Below are 18,794 nucleotides of genomic sequence, written 5' to 3'. Positions count from 1 at the left end.
TGCTCCAAATAGACATGGACAACTTTGGTTGTTAATATATTTTGAACCACAATTAAAACAATGATACCCTTTGGTTTATATGATTCAGAAACTCATAATTTTTGTATGCACCATCAATACACTGCAATGAGAGCTCCGTTTGTCATGCGCAGGACATCAACGTGGTGCACGAGTTCTTGCCATGTTCGGCTCAGCATGTCTGCGTTCACTAGTGCACATGCAGCTGTGATCCGAGAATGACGATCCTGCAGGTTTGCCATCTTGGTATTGGACACATCTTGGACAAACTCCCACAGAAAAAAATATCAAAGGGGGTTATGTCTGGTGATCGTGGAGGCTAGACGGTCGGTCCGTCTCAGCCAATTCAGCAACCTGGGAATTTTTCATTCAGGATGGCTTGAATGACAAAGGCCCAATGAGAAGAAGCAACATCCTGTTGAAAAATGATATCAGGTTGCAGGTTTTCAATCTTTGGGAAGACGAATCCTTCCAACATGTTCATGTAAATTGTTCAGGTCACTGTATCCTCCACAAAGAAAAACGGACCCACCCAGCGGTCATGGAGAAGGTGACTCCACACATTGACCTTTGGACTGTCACGTATGTGTTCACATGACCTTTTTCAGGTAATCTTCATCATCCTTTATGCGGCTGAGCATTACCTCGGAAAACGCCTTGTGTTTGGGTCCGTCATTTGATTTAAGTTCCTGCAGAATCTGCACCTTATAGGTATAAAGCTTCAGTTGTTCATGCTAAATCCTGTGTACAGTTGTGGTTGGTAGTCCCAGTTCTCTGGATGCGTGTCAAATTGATTTTGTGCGACTTTGTTGAAATGATTCACACACTCGTTCAATGTCTGCTGCATTTGTGCTTGGTCGACCAGTACTTTTCTGCTTCTGACAACTTCCAGTCTCCTTAAACCTCATGTACAACTCCATGATGCGAGTCCGCGATGGCAGATTTCTTCACACCTTGTACGGAAATATCGGATCTTGCATATCGGATCTTGGCTCGATGAACCATTTGACACACTGAGATTTCTCCTGTGGAGTCATCATTTTCTTTGACATTAAACCACCAGAACTAAAAATAAAGCAAACTTTATGAGGTTCTGTGTCATATAAAACAAAGGCTATCATTGTATCATTTGTGGTACTAAATACATTCACAACCAAAGTTGTCCAGGTCTTCTTGAAACAACATGTACACTAGAAGGCCTAAAGTATGTGGACACCCCTTCTAATTAGTGGATTCAGCTATTTCAGCCACATCCATTGCTGACAAGTGTATAAAATCAAGCACACAGCCATGCAATCTCCATAAAGAAACATTCGCAGTTGAATGGACCATACTGAAGAGGTCAGTGACATTTATCATGGCATCGTCATCGGATGCCACCTTTCCAACAAGCCAGTTCATCAAACTTCTGCCCTTATCGAGCTGTCCCAGTTAACGGGAAGTGCTGTTGTTGTGAAGTGGAAACTTCTCTGAGCAACAACAGCTCAGCCATGAAGTGGTCGGCCTCACAAGCTCACAAAATGGGAACGTCGAGTGCTGATGCACGTAGCGCGGAAAAAATGTCTGTCGTCAGTTGCAACACTCACTACCGAGTTCCAAATTGACTCTGGAAGCAATGTCAGCACAAGCACTGTTCGTCAACAGCTTCATGAAATGGGTTTCCATCGCCGAGCAGCCGCATGCAAGCCTAATATCACCATGCACAATGCCAAGCGTCGGCTGAAGTGGTGTAAAGCTCACTGCCATTGGACTCTGGAACAGTGGAAATGTGTTCTCTGGAGTGATGAATCACGCATCAGCAACTGGCAGTCCGACGGACGAATCTGGGTTGGATGGATGCCAGGAGAACGCGACATGCCTGAATGCATAGTGCCAACTGTAAAGTTTGGTGGAGGAGGAATAATAGTCTGGGCCTGTTTTTCATGGTTTGGGTTCGGCCCCTTAGTTCCAGTGAAAGGAAATGTTGACGTGACAGCACACAATGACATTCTAGATGATTCTGTGCTTCCAACGTTGTAGCAACAGTTTGGGGAAGGCCCTTTCCTGTTTCAGCATGACTGCCCTCATGCACAAAGCGAGGTCCATACAGAAATGGTTTGTCGACATCGGTGTGGAAGACTTTGACTGGCCTGCACAGAGCCCTGACCTCAACCCCATCAGACACCTTTGGGATGAATTGGAACGCCAACTACGAGCCAGTCCTAATCGCCCAACATCAGTGCCTGTCCTCACTCATGCTCTTGTGGTGGAATGGAACCAAATACCCGCAGCAATGTTCCAACATCTAGTGCAAAGCCTTCCCAGAAGAGTGGAGGCTGTTGTTGCAGCAAAGTGGGGGCCAACTCAATATTAATGCCCATGATCTTGGAATGAGATGTTGGACGAACAGGTGTCCACTACTTTTGGCCATGTAGTGTGTGTATATATATATATATATATATATATATATATATATATATATATATATATATATATATATATATATATATATATATATATATATATATATATATATATATATATATATACATGTCAGATACTGTCACAAGTGAATGAAAATGCAGTTACCGACCGGGTTTGCCATTAATGGGGCATCATCAGGGCAACATAGCAAGTTCCATCCACCTGTGGATGTGACTGAAACCTTTCGGTTATATACCAATCATTATATGACTCCAAAATGTGAGTGGCTGAGCACCAGAATCGTGTCCCATACAAGTCACAAATTTCAGAGTGACTGCGTCACTGCAAGAACTGCTGTAAATCTGCAGCCATGTGCTGCATAAGAAATAACAAACAAACGAATGAATGAACTGAGCAGTACTGGTTATATGCTCATCCAAGAGCCAGAGGCAATGGTTAATCCAGAAAATTCTCACTGCTCTGAGGTCCACTGATATGGGAGTTGCCTGTGCACCGTGGGAGAAGAATCTCAGCATGGTCATTCTACTTTTCCAGCTGATATGCTTGAAGATTTCTCTTTTCACAGAGATCAACTCCACCAAGTCTTTGGCTAAGGGTCTTCAAGAGTAAGCAGGTCTCTGCACAGGAGAGTAGAATGGAGAAAATAAAGGCTTTGTAGACCTGTTGCAATGTATGATGTCTGATCACCTGTGTTGCTAAAGTTTCCTTCGAAATCGATGGCAAAGGTTCTCCATCTATTTGAATCTGTGATTATTTAATCACAATCGCAGACAGTGGACTCGAAATCCACTAACATGTCCAAAAACTATAACCTATGGCTACCAACGCAGGTTGAGCAGAGCCACATATGGTTGCTGATGCAGATGGAGCACAGGTTCTGTATCTGCAAGACACAAGGCATTTTGTGCCTCACTGACCTACAAGAGTTGTACAAGAGTTGTACAAGAGTACAAGACCTACAAGTGTTGTTACATTTTATATATAAGTTCAGTCATCAGCAGCTTCCAAATCAGAGACCCTCAAATAAAAGGCCAAAAGTGTGTGGTCTTATTTTATTGATCCAAAGATGTCACACTGTCAAATGTAGATAAAGAGAATGGCCAGAATATGAGGGCTTCCTTACAGTTATATGATGGCCTATGATGATGATGCAGTTTAAAATAGCAATTGTGATTTGTATGCCTCCGCAGCCAAAGGCACCAGAGGAATTCGTTTTTGGGTTGGCGGCCCGCCCATCCGTCCATGCTTACGTCCGTCCATGTGTGCAAAGCAGATTTTCGTTTCCGGTATAACCCTATGAACAACTGAAGGAATTTCAACCAAAATCTGTTCAAGTATGCACTGTAATACAGACAAACTGATTAGATGTGGGTCGTTCGAAGGTCATGTGACGTTGAATTGAAAATCTTTTTAACGGCTAACTTGTGAAACTTTGAAGGTTTTTTAAAACCAAACTTAGCACATGCATAGAAAGCAATACAAAGTTGAACTGATTTTATTTGTTGATCTACCTCTGCTTAGGCCTTAGAGTAACAATATGGGATGAAGGTTTTCTGAATTTGTGATCTGAAATAGACTGTGGTACCCAATGGTACATTATGCTACTTGTCCGAATGTAAATCTTTCAGTTTATAACCAGACTTTAAATTCAACGGATGAAGGATCGAGTTCCATAACAAGTGCAAATCAATTTGGCTATTAATAAAACTTTACAAGCATTTTGGTTCTGAAGGCAAGTATGAAAGAAGCGATTTAGAAATCATTGATTTACAGACCAAGAAATCCCAACATTTTCTCGATACAAGAGTGAGGCTCATGGATGGAGCAAGGTTAACTTGACAGGGGGTAGCAGAGCAACAAGTGATCACAACCAGCAAAGAAATAAATGAACAGGAAAAGAAGACAGAGAAGGGGAGGAAAAACTCAAAGCAGGAAGTATTAGAGGATTGGGTTAGGAAGGGTAAATGGAGGTATAAAGATCATGGGTCAGGATGGGGGATGGCATAAGGTGGTTGTGCAATGGCTGCTTGAAGCCCTGGAGGAAAGAGTGGGAAAGTATAGCTTCTCTAAGGTGGTTCCATAGACGGGAGAAGCAAGAAATAAAAGAGCTGAGGTGTGCAGTCGACCTGGATTTTGAAGGTTTAAGGATTTGAGGAATGAGAGAGCAGATGGAGCAATAAGAATATACAACTGTTATGAAAAATTAATATGTTGAAAAAGAAAAAGGTTTCTGGTTCGAAGATCTTGTGAGTATTTTTGATCCGACAACTTTTTGAGTGCTTCTCGTTGGTCGAGTGATATATAGTGATAACAGGTTCCATTCCATTCACGACCATACTCTTTCCAGAGAGTCGGTGCTGTCAAAGGAATCACTTGGCAAAGAATATACAAGATGGTTTGCTCTTCGCAACAATGGTTAGGGCAGTAATTTATAATTTGGCCAGGGTACCAACACGCAATGGCCTATTGTTATTAAGAGGTGCCATGAAATCTTTGAAAAGCACCAAAATGAATGCTCATGGAAGGGAGGCAGGCTTAATGTCCTCTTCAGAGGACAGCAATCACATTGATGCAGCATCACACCTGAAAAACACCAGGGAGACAGCTTATTATCTGGTCTGGAGTAAAACCAAGACTGTATACAGCAGCTCAAAGGCGAGTTTGTTCTATTTGAGCAATCCTGCCTGCTTTGGCTGACATGTTACTTAAAATCATCAATGTACCATACTCTCTAAGGAGTGTCAGTGCTGCTGAAACAGTTTCTTGGCAAGGATTATTTATGCGGGGTGGTTTTCCGTTGCCTTACCAACAGTCTGTCGGAACAGGAATTTATAATCTAGCCATGGTACCAGAGATAACTTGCCTACTCTTTGCAAAAGGACATCATGGTATCTTTATCATCTACCATTGACCAGTGCTGGCAGACAGGTCCTCCGGCCTAACATCCTTCTGATGGATAGTGTACACATTGACGATTTGACCTGCATGCAAAATACCAGCAAGGCAGGTTATAACTGAGCTGAGATTCAAATTCAGGTTAGACATCTCAGGAGCGAGTGCTTGTACCCTTTTAAGCTTTCCTTGCAGACGAATGACATGTTACCTGGTAGTAAATGTGAAAATTCCTCTCATCCGAGTTCTGACTCACAACCCGAGACTTTTCCAGAAGAAAGTTGGAGATGCGTCCTCCATTCGGCTCTCCCCCAAAGCTGAACTGGATCTCAAAGTACTTGCCCTGGTACAGAAATAAACGATTTTTATGATGTGTACACTTGCTATAATATACTTCATATCAAACAATTTCTCATGAACAATAGTCTTGGCATTGCTCTTTATTCCATTTATCGATAATTTTTTTCTTTCAAACCTAAATAGGATTATTCTTACAAACGGCAAACAAGATGTAAAGTGTCCCAGCTGCTGAACCAGATTGACGTCAGACATGAAGAGCATCAAGTCATCAATATGTGTGTGGCAAGTCATCGAGATCCAGCAAACTGCACGTCAACTGAGCCATCCAATGCCAACCGAAAGATTGCGGCCAACCATGGTGCATATTAGAGGAGATAGCAATGAACCCCAATGTTCCTTTCACCTCTACCAAAACACGGTCACAGAGAAAGCCATAAGTACGCACACACACACACACACACACACACACACACACACACACACACACACACACACACACACACACACACACACACACACACACACACACAGCTATCGGTACAATTAGAAAGCACATCGAGAAATTGTGGAGGTTAAGGTCACACTCAGGTGGCTCAATCAATGTGCAGAGTGCCTCCATACACAGTTTGACTGAAGCATCTATATATTAATACTGAAGGACCAATTTTGTGCTCCTCCTCGCGGTCGCGTCACATCTTTCTCGGTACTGTGACCTGAGAAGTTTTGACACGTGTTTGTACGTCAAAGTAGACACGTGCACAAATCAGGGGACTTCTTCAGAAGGAGTAGTGTACACCAAAAATGGCATGTACAAGGACGTTTTTTAGGTCTCATTAGGTAAGGCCATGGAGTACATCGACCGGGATCCGGCTCTTACAAGAGCCGCCACTGGTTGTCATATTGGGCTCATGGAACAGAATCCGTCTGTGACGGGGTTTCGGCTAGTGTTTAAGGTTCATAAAAAAAAGAAAAACAACAAAGAGAAAAAGACAACAATGCTTCTCCACTTCCAATTGCAAATTCATATTGAAACAAGTATGAAGATCTGATAAATGCAGGAACAAGGGCTGTGAAGACCACAATGCTGTTCGAGAAAAGTAAGTTCAAAAAGATTAGCAAAGTAGGGAAATAACATTTTCCTCTAAGTTGGTTGCACGAAGGGCATGTGACTGGTTATTCTAGATTGAGAATAACAACTGTTTCCAAACTGTCTGTTGTCCACTTGTAGATCAGAAAACAAACATCCATGTGAAACAGGACAAATCCAAAGTGACTCCATGAAGACATACCAGGTAACACCCAGTTCAAGAGAAGGACAATGAGATACTTACAAATCTGTTCGAGTTGTTGTTTCTAACAGTCTTTGCATTTCCAAAAGCCTCCAGCAGAGGATTTGACTGCAGGATGATGTCTTTTACGTGCTGAGAACGGTGCAAAGAGAGGCAAATTATGAGATTTGAAAGAGACACTTAGTTTTTACTTTCCATTTTCCATGTAACACTCAGTGAGTAAATACCACCAATGACAGGCAGCCAAAATGTGAGCTGTCTCCATACTCTTCACATGGAAGACTAATGACAATGACTGTCAAACTTGCAGATAGATGCAATCTATCTATTTAAAACACAGAGTTTGTTTGTGTATTTGTCTGTCCCCTGGACTATTTAAGAAAGGTTTTAAAAACTAATCTTTTAACATGACTGTGTGTTCACTTCCATCTATTTTTGAGGATAAAAAAAACTTGAAAACATTTTTCATTAAGGAGTAATTACGTCTCTTTAATTGGAATTGTAGATGGTGACTTGCAAACCGAGCCCCAAGGTCAGTGTTGAGAAGTGTTTTTTAAAATAACAACAAATACAAGGTGTAGCGAGGTGAAATTCGTTGCACGTGATGTGCAATGAACGCAGAGTAAAACAAGTGCTCATTCACATCAGTAGAATGGTCGAATAAATGAAGAAGATATAAGCACACCTGACGCTAGGCCGAGGCTTCAGACTTAAGCACGCTCGTGAGGCTGTACCACCCATCATTTTTGACAGGCTTTTATACTAGTAGTAAAATGAAATTGACAAAATGATCTAAACCGAAACATTTCCTGCGATCCCATTCATGGAGATCCATGGAACCAACACAATTGTTATACAATAGTAAGTGAGAAAAGGTGACACAGAACTTTACACACTCGTCCCATACATACAAAGAAGTTGGATTTTTGGCTTGGGCATGAGCCAAAAGGTCTTACACCAGTACAAGGTACTGTAATGGTCCCCTTGAGACCGGCTGTTTTTCATGCAATGACTTTTGTGACAAAAGTGTGAAGAGGGGAAGAGCTGAGGTTTGAAATCACCCAGATGAGCAGAGTTTCATCCGGAGCTTGGTCTGTGGCGCAGTGCCATGAGATTTGATGTGTGCTGAGGTTTTATCAGCTGAGAGATTTTGTATGAGCCACCTCGTTGTTGTCGCGCATGACGATCTTTGCTGCTCAATATTTGTTCATCCTTTCTTGTTTTCACCCTCCACAGAATCAGTGAAGTGAGTAAAAACACATTATTGTCTCTGATCATATTCTGGTCAGCAAGCCTGGTGTTGGCTTAGTGGTTCGGGTGGCAGCTTAGGATCCCGGGATCCTGAGTTCAAGCCCTGTTGGCTGCTGAATTAACACCAGGGGGTTGACTCAGCCTGTCATCCTTCCGAGGTTGGCGAAATGAGTGCCAGCGTACTGGTCCTGGTGTATGCCCCGGTTATAATAGGTGTACCATATCCCTGTGTGTCGTAAGAGGTGACCAGGGTTGGCGTCAGGAAGGGCATCCGGCCATAAAACATTGCCTCAAGAAAAAAAAAGCCAAACCCCTGCACAGCAGGGAAAAATGGCTGTGAAAACGGTCATTTTTTTTTTATCGTATTCTGGTCGGTGGGTGATTTCTGCATTTTGACATTCCCAATGGCTCTCATGATTTAACGTTCACAATTTTTTTAACCACGTGAATTGTTCTATTCCCTGTTTTTGATCGTGGTTGCAGTTTAGCAAACATCCTGTGGTTCGTGTATGTTTTGTTTTTGCAGTGACTGTTGTATGAAAGGAAGCAGTTACAAGATCCCATCTCTGTGCCTGCGTGTGACATTTCTTCATATAATAGTTGACACTTGCCAGTGAAATTAGAGCTATCTTTCGCTCGAAGCAATACTTTAACTGAAACCAGTACAGGTACCAAAGGGGGTTTCTAATGTCCACATTACAGATGACATTCTTCCGATATAGTATGTGCCACCAGCCCAGAAATCATCTCAACATGAAAATGCATCGCACATATGATGGTGATTCATGGCAATGAGGTCACATTGAACAGAGACAGGAAGAGACAAATATTTGGGAACTTTTGTTTTCTCCAACAAAGTAGCAGTATGTGGGTGAGGAGAACTGAGCATACTTATCTAAAATTAAAGATAACTCATTGGAAGTGAGGGATAATAGAAATAAGCCTGGAGTTGTCTTAGTGGTTAGGGTGCCTGACTTGAGATCCTATGGTCCTGAGTTTGAGCTCTGTTGGCTGCTGAATTAATACCAGGTGGGGTTGACTCAGCCTGTCATCCTTCTGAGGTTGGTGAAATGAGCACCAGTGTACTGGTGATGGGGGCACTGCATCAGCAGCATAGCTGTGTCCCCAACACAGTGTAGCTCTCGATGCAACCAGCAGCCAAATAGCTGCACATGAGATTATGTGTGTATGATAGAAATACATGAAAATATAAGGAAGGTGGGATGAAACAAAGACAATTATACCCATCCATCTCCAAACCCAAGAAAGTGATTCAAACTCAAAGCACTTGTTTTGGAAGTTGAAGTCTACCCATCACTCAACTACACGTTAGTTCTATTACGAAAAACTGTGCGAACAATAGCACCTGAACTCCACCACACATTTTACCTTGTCCACTCTTCCCAGTCATCCACATGTTATTTAGAATTTCTGCCTCATAAAAAAGAGAAAGAAATTTCCCTTCCAAAATAACTTTTTTTCATATGAAGTACATGGCCGTGGGTAGCATCATTTTCTGGGGTGCAGCTGTGCCACTAATGTGCACAGCTGTGCCTTATGTGGGTTAGATCATGAATTTGGACTTTGTTCAGGGTACCAGTATTAGCTCTCCCACTCTATACAAAAGGCACTGTGGGATCTTTAACATCCACCAACTAATGCTGGCAGACGGGATGTACAGTTCAACTTCCATCCGAGGGACGACACACACATCAATGAATCGCCTGCCTATGAAACACCAGGATAACAGCTTATAGCGAGGCCATGATTCAAACTCAGGCAAGACAGCTCAGAGACGAGTGTGCATACCTATAGGCCATCCTGTCAGCCCATAAGGAATTTGAATGCAGGAGGTCATAAAGCCCATGAAGCCTGTGGAAAAGTTGACAGCCTATGGTTGTTATCTCGTTCCAACTTTCACTACCATATCTGGAAAGTTGCTCCATGTGATAAATCTTCATCGAATGATAAATATCCTGCCATACTTGTGTTTTTGCTAGATTTTTCTTATCACAACTAATCAATTCACCTGGTCCTGTCATCAACTATTAATTCAAGAACTTTCTTTTTTTTAAAGCGAACTTGAGATGACTCAATCATTTCCTTTTTAATACCGCATATACTCTATAGCTTAATCGTATCCCCACATTATCTTCTCTTTTACAAGGTCAAAAGCCTTGCATTGTTTAACCCTTCATCATAACTACACCCTCCCAGACTTAGACTATCATAGCCAGCTGATACCAGACACTCTTAATTGCATTTACATCCTATCTTTAAGAAAGTGACAAGAAATGAACACTTTAAAAAGGGTTTTAAAGGCCAATCTTTTCACATGACCGTGTGTTCACTAATATCTATTTTTCAGGATTAAAAAAAACTCGAAAAACATTTTTCATAAAACAGAAATTACATCTCTTCTATTGGAAATGTAGACGGCGATTACAATCTGACCTCAATGGCGGTGTAAGAAACATTTTTTAAAATAACAAAAATACAAGACACAGGAAGGTGAAATTTGCTGCACATGATGTGTAATGTGAGCAGAGTAAAACGAGTGTTCATTTACATACGTAGGCTGTCTCATAAAGAAATACGATATAAGCACACCTTACATCTTATTTTAAATATTATATAAACTAGGCTGAGGCTTCAGACTTTTGCACGCTCACGAGGCTGTACTGTCAAAATGAAATGTCCCAGAAGATAAAGAATATCGGGTCACATACGTACATGTAGTGTTTTAAAATAATGCTTCTTGCTTTGAAACATCATATCTTCCAGTCTCCTTGACTATTTTGAACGAAACAAGTCTGAAGAAGACAGTTGTTCACGAGCGGTATTTGACGATGTAGATTGTTTCAGAAGTCAAGGATGAGACAATGTGATAATTTTTGACCAAGTTATAATTAATTATAGTGGCCTTCAATCAACAGCTGCAAAATGTCGAAAACCCGGTTTCGTTCAACAACTTTCAAAATTTGACCTTTGCATAACCTTTAAAGGTCACAAAACAATGTTGTGGACATTAAAATAAGGAAACAGGATACGTGCTATAGCTTATTGGAGTTAGTTCGTCGAAGAAGGTCAAAAACCCGGTTCGATTCCCACAACTTTCAAAATTTGACCTTTGTGGCCTTTAAAGGTCAAAGGTCAAGGATTATGACCTCTGGTGTAAAACTTCCTCTGGAACATTCCAGGAACAATATAACGTCATATAGGCTATATGGCATTCCGCACTCCTGGGATTATCCATACTTTGATGAAATCAGCCTAAAAACAAACTTGAAGGGGGCGCCACGGGCAAGGTGTTCGAGATAGAGCAAAATGGTTTCAAGACTTTAGGTGGGGAATGACCTCAAGATTATGCATAAAAAATATTGTCATCCTAGCTCTCAAAGTTTGGGCAGTCGTATGATTTTTATGTCAAAATTTGCAATTTTCTAAGTTTTTGACCTTGTGACCTTGACCTTGGGATGAAAATGAAAAATCGGACAACGACAAGTTTTAGATAATTCATTTTTCTGTTCAAATACCGAAGAACGCATTCCATTCAGTCATTTTTAGTCATTCAGATAGATTTTTCATCCGACTACCCCCTAAAAATGGCTATTTTTTGGGCGTGGCTCAGCCCACAATGGGCGTAGCACGCCCTCATCCAGGAAAACACAACTCGACATTGATATCGAACACATAACCAAGTTTCATCAAGATCGGATCAAAGTGCACGGAGTTATGCTCTGGACGGACAGACACACAGACATATCGTCGACCGAGAATTAACAGGGTCTATCTGACATTTCATTCAAATTTAGAAGAAGTCCATGTCGAAGGGCAACAGAGGAAACTAAGTAAGATTATTTTATGTAACCTTTATATGTACCTGTTATGTAGCACACGATATTAAAATAAAATGTTATGAGATAGCGGCAATTCCACTTTGAATTTTTGATTTCATTTTTCTCAAACTTTAAAAAAGTGTAGTTGGACCCTGTTAATTCTCGGTCGACGATATAGACACATAGATATAACGAATATAGTGGTCACTCTGGCTGGCGCTCGTGAACCAATAATTCCAACCCGCCATTTTTGACAGACATTTATTCCAGTTGTCTCAATAATACCCAACTTACCTACAACTCCTTAGTCCACTTCCTGATCTACATGCTGCAGAATGTAATCCTTAACAGAATGGTCTCTATCACTGTTGTTTTCTGATTCCCATTACCTTTGACATCAAAACATCAAATCTCAATGAGCAATTCTTAACCCATTGTAGAATGACATCAAGCTCTCTTGCACATCGTCATCTCAATAGTACATGCTATGAATTGTCGTCTCAATAATACCCAACTTGGAAAAATAACACGTTGATAGCTGGGTATGGTCACAAACCGAATAAGCAAATGCAAGGCTGCAAAAGTTCATTTGGACATTCTTCAAAAAAAAATTGTCATCCCAAAACTTAATGCAAGGAAGTTTTGAAACTATACTAGCAGGAAGTTCCATTATCAGGAAACAATACTCATCGATAATGAGTAATATCGAGAAAAATTACCAGCGTCACATTGAGAGTAAATGCGTAAGTTGTAATTGCTAATGCAAGGAAAACGACATGACAGGAAACAGCCAAACTGCTGTGATAATATGAAAAAGAGAGAGCAGCGAGTCAAATGAATCACCAAAAACAAAATGGTGAAATGATTAGTGGATGGTGTATCATGTACTTCACAACTACAGTTGTGTGGGAGTTCTTACCTGTACTTTTGACCCACCACCAGACACCTTGGAGATGTAACTCATGATGTATTTGGCAGCCACGGTCTTTCCTGCCCCACTTTCACCACTGTCAGATGTCAAAGATGTCTCAGCACGTGAATAGAATAACCAATGACATATATGCAGTGAATGGACGTGCGCCATCATATTTATGATCTTGGACCTTCTTTTTATTCTGATGGGAAAATATCAGGTGAGATCAAACTGTCGGCCATATTGGACGAGTCATGAAATACTCCCACAACTTTCTGCAAACAATTTCAACGGCACAGTTGACAGTGCCTTTTGTCCAAATATAAAGCTAATTTCAATATTTACTGGCTACGGGGAAAAGAGAAAATAAAAAAATAATCATATAACAGTATGAATTCCCTTACGAGGACCTTCAACGCAGGGGGAGGTGATCCGGCCCGTCAAGCCTGCACAATCGTTTCCAACCTATCATCATTTGTCCATGCTCTGTCCTTTTTAAATACAGAGTGTCAGGCAAGGAAACAGCACGTTCCATTTTTAAAGTCCTGAGAATGACTCAGCCAGAGTTCGAAGAACCGTCCTCCCAGAATCGACAGAGTGGACAATCTAAACATTATGCCACCGAGTCTGGTTATGAAATAGCAAATGTGATTACTGTGCTTTCGTTGTGTTCATTACCTCTGCCACTGAAGGTGCACGGACGTTATGTTTTCATCCATGTCTGTTTGTTACTTGGCGCAAGTATTTCAACAAACATGTTCGTCTGTCGTGTCTGTCCGTTTGTGTCGCGCGATTTTGTCCACATTTTTGAACCAATAGTTCTGAATTATGTGTATGGATGTGACTGGCCAAAAAGCGCATTTTTGGTCAGGATCAGGATCCAGATCTGATGCGAGAATTTTATGAATGATTCTTCACCATTGAGAGAAGGGGCTACAATTGATATAATAGCACAATTTTTGCAAATGTTGTGACGGATTCGGAGGAAACTTGGTGGACAGGTTGCGTGTGTGCCAAGGATGAATCGATTCGATTTTGGTGAAGATCCGAATCTATATCCGGATATGAGGGATTAAAATTTTTTAACTGATTTTTCACCATTGAGAGATGGGGCCAAAAACGATATATTGCATGATATCTCAAAACGTTGTGGAGGAGTTTTGACAAAATTAGGTGGATGAGTTGGTATGGTAACAAGAATCAGCAGATTCGATTTTGGTTCAGGTCCAGGGATTCAGATCTGGCCTATCAGTGGGATACAAAACGAAAACTGTTCAGCCTGGTGAAGGTATGTGCTCTCCCAAATACCGTTCTCGTTTTAATTGAATCCTTAGTTTTCTCAGAATTTGCAGTGAATCTCCATAAAATACATGCTAAATATAAGCATAGAAATCTAGTCAGGGTTCAATCCAGCCTGGGTTCAATCCAGTCTGGGTTCAATCCAGTCTGGGTTCAATCGAGTCTGGGTTCAATCCAGCCTGGGTTCAATCCAGTCTGGGTTCAATCGAGTCTGGGTTCAATCCAGTCTGGGTTCAATCTAGTCTGGGTTCAATCCAGTCTGGGTTCAATCCAGTATGGGTTCAATCTAACCTGGTATTAATCCAGCCTGGGTTCAATCCAGTCTGGGTTCAATCCAACCTGGAATTAATCCAGCCTGGGTTCAATCTAGTCTGGGTTCAATCCAGTCTGGGTCCAATCCAGTCTGGGTTCAATCCAGTCTGGGTTCAATCCAGTCTGGGTTCAATCCAGTCTGGGTCCAATCCAGTCTGGGTTCAATCCAGTCTGGGTCCAATCCAGTCTAGGCTCAATCCAGTCTGGGTTCAATCCAGTCTGAGTTCAATCTAGTCTGGGTTAAATCTAGTCTGGGTTCAATCAAGTCTGGGTTCAATCCAGTCTCGGTTCAATCTAGTCTGGGTTCAATCTAGTCTGGGTTCAATCCAGTCTGGGTTCAATCCAGTATGGCTTCAATCTAACCTGGTATTAATCCAGCCTGGGTTCAATCCAGTCTGGGTTCAATCTAACCTGGAATTAATCCAGCCTGGGTTCAATCTAGTCTGGGTTCAATCCAGTCTGGGTTCAATCAAGTCTGGGTTCAATCTAGTCTGGTATTAATCCAGTATGGGTTCAATCTAACCTGGTATTAATCCAGCCTGGGTTCAACCCAGTCTGGGTCCAATCCAGTCTGGGTTCAATCCAGTCTGGGTTCAATCCAGTCTGGGTTCAATCCAGTCTAGATTCAATCTAGTCTGGGTTCAATCCAGTCTAGATTCAATCTAGTCTGGGTTCAATCCAGTCTGGTTTCAATCTAGTCTGGGTTCAATCCAGTCTGGTTTCAATCTAGTCTGGGTTCAATCCAGTCTGGGTTCAATCCATTCTGGGTTCAATCCATTCTGGGTTCAATCCAGTCGGGGTTCAATCCAGTCTGGATTCAATCTAGTCTGGGTTCAATCCAGTCTGAGTTCAATCCAGTCTGGGTCCAATCCATTCTGGGTTCAATCCATTCTGGGTTCAATCCATTCTGGATTCAATCTAGTCTGGGTTCAATCCAGTCTGGGTTCAATCCATTCTGGGTTCAATCCATTCTGGGTTCAATCCAGTCTGAGTTCAATCCAGTCTGGGTTCAATCCAGTCTGGGTTCAATCCAGTCTGAGTTCAATCCAGTCTGGGTTGAATCCAGTCTGGGTTCCATCTCGTCTGGGTTCAATCCAGTCTCAATCCAGTCTGGGTTCAATCTAGTCTGGGTTCAATCCAGTGTGGGTTCAAACCAGTATGGGTTCAATCTAACTTGGTATTAATCCAGCCGAGGTTCAATCCAGCCTGGGTCCAATCCAGTCTGGGTCCAATCCAGTCTGGGTCCAATCCAGTCTGGGTCCAATCCAGTCTGGGTTCAATCCAGTCTGGGTTCAATCCAGTCTGGGTCCAATCCAGTCTGGGTTCAATCCAGTCTGGGTTCAATCTATTCTGGGTTCAATCTTGTCTGGGTTCAGTCCAGTCTGGGTTCAATCCAGTCTGGGTCCAATCCAGTCTGGGTTCAATCCAGTCTGGGTCCAATCCAGTCTGGGTCCAATCCAGTCTGGGTTCAATCCAGTCTGGTTCCAATCCAGTCTGGGTTCAATCCATTCTGGGTTCAATCCAGCTGGGTTCAATCCAATCTGGGTTCAATCCATTCTGGTTTCAATCCAGTCTGGGTTCAATTCAGTCTGGATTCAATCCAGTCTGGGTTCAATCCAGTCTGGGTTCAATCCAGTCTGAGTTCAATTCAGTCTGGGTTCCATCCAGTCTGGGTTCAATCCAGTCTGGGTTCAATCCAGTCTGGGTTCAATCCAGTCTGTGTTCAATCCAGTCTGGGTTCAATCCAGTCTGGGTTCAATCCAGTCTGGGTTCAAACCAGTCTCTGTTCAATCCAGTCTGGGTTCAATCCAGATTGAGTTTCATCTCGTCTGAGTTCGATTGAGTCTGGCTTGAATCTAGTCTGGATTCAATCCAGTCTAAGATCAATCTTGTCTGGGTTCAATCCAGTCTGGGTTCCATCCAGTCTGGGTTCAATCCAGTCTGAGTTCAATCCAGTCTGGGATCAATCTTGTCTGGGTTCAAACTAGTCTGGGTTCAATCCAGCCTGGGTTCTATCTAGTTTGGTCTTAATCCAGCCTTGGTTCGATCCAATCTGGGTTCTATCTAGTCTGAATTCAATCTATTCTGGATTCAATGCAACCTGGATTCAATCTAGTCTGGCTTCAATTTCCGAAGAGATCAGACTCAACTAATAACTGCTGTTCTGATGCAGTTGCAACAGGGCGCACACCCTCCTTTACATTTGTGTGCAAATCGGCATTTGTCGTTTACATATGAATTGTGGACATGAAATAAATGGTACATTATGAAACTAGAGGGGCACCCGTTAGAGCGCATACCCCCGCCACGTAATGCCTGATCCATGAGAACATATCAGGCCCAATACAATTTTGAGATGTCATGCTATACTTTACTATATCATTTTTGGCCATATCTCTCAATGGTGAAGAATCACATTAAAAATGATCAAATCCATATCCGGATTCGGACCTACACCAAAATGTAAGCAATCTGCCGCGTCACAAACCCAGCTTGTCCAGTAACTTTCGTCTGAATCTGTCCACAACTTTTTGAGATATCCTGCACACAAATAAACAAACAAACAGACAAACAAATAAAAAAGAAGAAGACATCATGCAGAACACGATACTTGCAAAATCCATGAAACAAATTTGACCTTAAAAATAATAGGTGGTTCAATTTAGCAACCTGATATGTAAATCCATCCATCCATCCATTGGGACCATACTCTGTACAGAGTGTCGGTGCTGCCCAAGCAGTTTCCTTGGTTATTGGGCACAATCCTGGATGGGTCGCCACTCCGACGCAGGATACTTGAATGACTCTATCATCCCAGCAAGCTGGTACTCATCTTGCTGAGCTCAGCAGGATGGCAGGCTGAATCAACTCCCTGGTGAAGTAATTCAGCAGGCAACGAGGCTTGAACTCAGGACCCTTGGATCCTAAGCCACCACCCCAACCACTAAGCCAACACCAGGCTTATATGTAAATCCTCTTCAAATTTCAAGTCAATGAGATGAAAATTGAGGATTTTAGAATTTCTAACTCAGTTGTTGACCTCAAAAATAATTGGCTGGTTGAATTCAGTGACCTGAAATATAAATCCTTTTCAAATTTAAAGTCAGTTGGATGAAAATTGAGGATTTTAGAAATCTCACCAAAGTTGTCGACCTTTGGCCTATGTTGACCTTTTGAAGTTTTGACCTCAAAAACAATAGGCTTCTTCATTATGACAAACTAATACCATGTGGTGGAGTTTCATGAAAATCGGTATAAATTTGCCACCTGTAGGCGACAAACCGGCAGACAGACAGACAGACAGACAGACAATAACAAAATCGACTCACCAATATACTTGAAAAATCTTTGATTTTGCAAGTAACAAACAAACAGAAAGGGCTGAAAACAAAACCTCCTTCACCTTCCGTGGCAGAGGTAACAAGAAAAAGAGCAATCAGAGATTGCAGAATCAGAGATTGCAAACCTCCATGCACAGTCAACCATTCACTAAGGGTGGACAAGGAGACCTATGTGCGAGGAATCTGTGAGGGAAGAGCATCACCTGTGGTCCAGTGATTCTCGTCCTGCTTGCAGGGGAATTCGTGCATTGTGTTTCCTCCAAGCCTGTCCCTCGGTGTCCTGCAGTTAGAGCAGAGGGTGGTGGGTTCTTGGCAGAGGGTGGTGGGCTCCTAACAGAGGAGTCCGAAGTGAAGGTCCGCTGGGCTGGTTACTTTGAGCTGTACCAGGCTGACCCACCAGCTGTCGAGTTGGACGTCAGGGGTGTTATATTCCTGATTGCTGACCCCCCAATCAACTGTGGTCCACCTTTGTTTGTGAAAACACAGGCTGCAGTGAACCGTTGAAATGGGTAAAGCTCCTGGGATCTGTGGCATCCATGCTGAACTTCTCTAGGCTGGTGTAAATGCTGCACTCGTGTCGTTGCATGCAGTTCTGTGCTCTGCCTGGAACACAGGCATCGTCTCAAGTGACTGGAAGAGGAGCCTTGTTGGAAGGGTAATTGCCAAGACTGCAACAACGACTGAGGGGTGACGCTGCTCTCAGTGCCCGGCAAGGTCTTTGCTCGAATAATTCTTGAGAGGGTTCGCCACCATCTGCTTGAGCACCAGCGTCCAGAGCAGTCAGACTTTACACCAAGGACGTCAACGATTTTCCATATCCTTGCTCTTCAGGTCCTCACCGAACGCAGACGAGAGTTTCGGCAGGGGCTGCTTGCAGCCTATGTTGATCTCTGTAAAGCGTTCCATTCAGTGAATC

General features: G+C 42.4%; 1 protein-coding gene across 1 annotated transcript in view; it reads right to left on the bottom strand.

The window, feature by feature from the left end:
- The window catches only part of LOC147017125 (unconventional myosin-If-like), a 62,130-nt gene that overhangs the window by 16,191 nt on the left and 27,145 nt on the right, over window positions 1–18,794 (bottom strand). Inside the window, exons 5-7 of the mRNA XM_085846514.1 lie at window positions 12,933–13,020; window positions 6,966–7,055; window positions 5,546–5,677 (exon numbers count right to left, since the gene is read on the bottom strand). Coding sequence (XP_085702640.1) covers window positions 5,546–5,677; window positions 6,966–7,055; window positions 12,933–13,020 — 310 coding nt within the window. The remainder of the gene's footprint in view (window positions 1–5,545; window positions 5,678–6,965; window positions 7,056–12,932; window positions 13,021–18,794) is intronic.

The sequence above is a fragment of the Eptatretus burgeri genome, chromosome 11, assembly GCF_056783735.1.
Source record: "Eptatretus burgeri isolate ZD-2024b chromosome 11, Ebu_testis_v1, whole genome shotgun sequence".
Lineage (NCBI taxonomy): Eukaryota > Metazoa > Chordata > Myxini > Myxiniformes > Myxinidae > Eptatretus > Eptatretus burgeri.
This window is presented reverse-complemented; position numbering and strand designations above follow the sequence as displayed.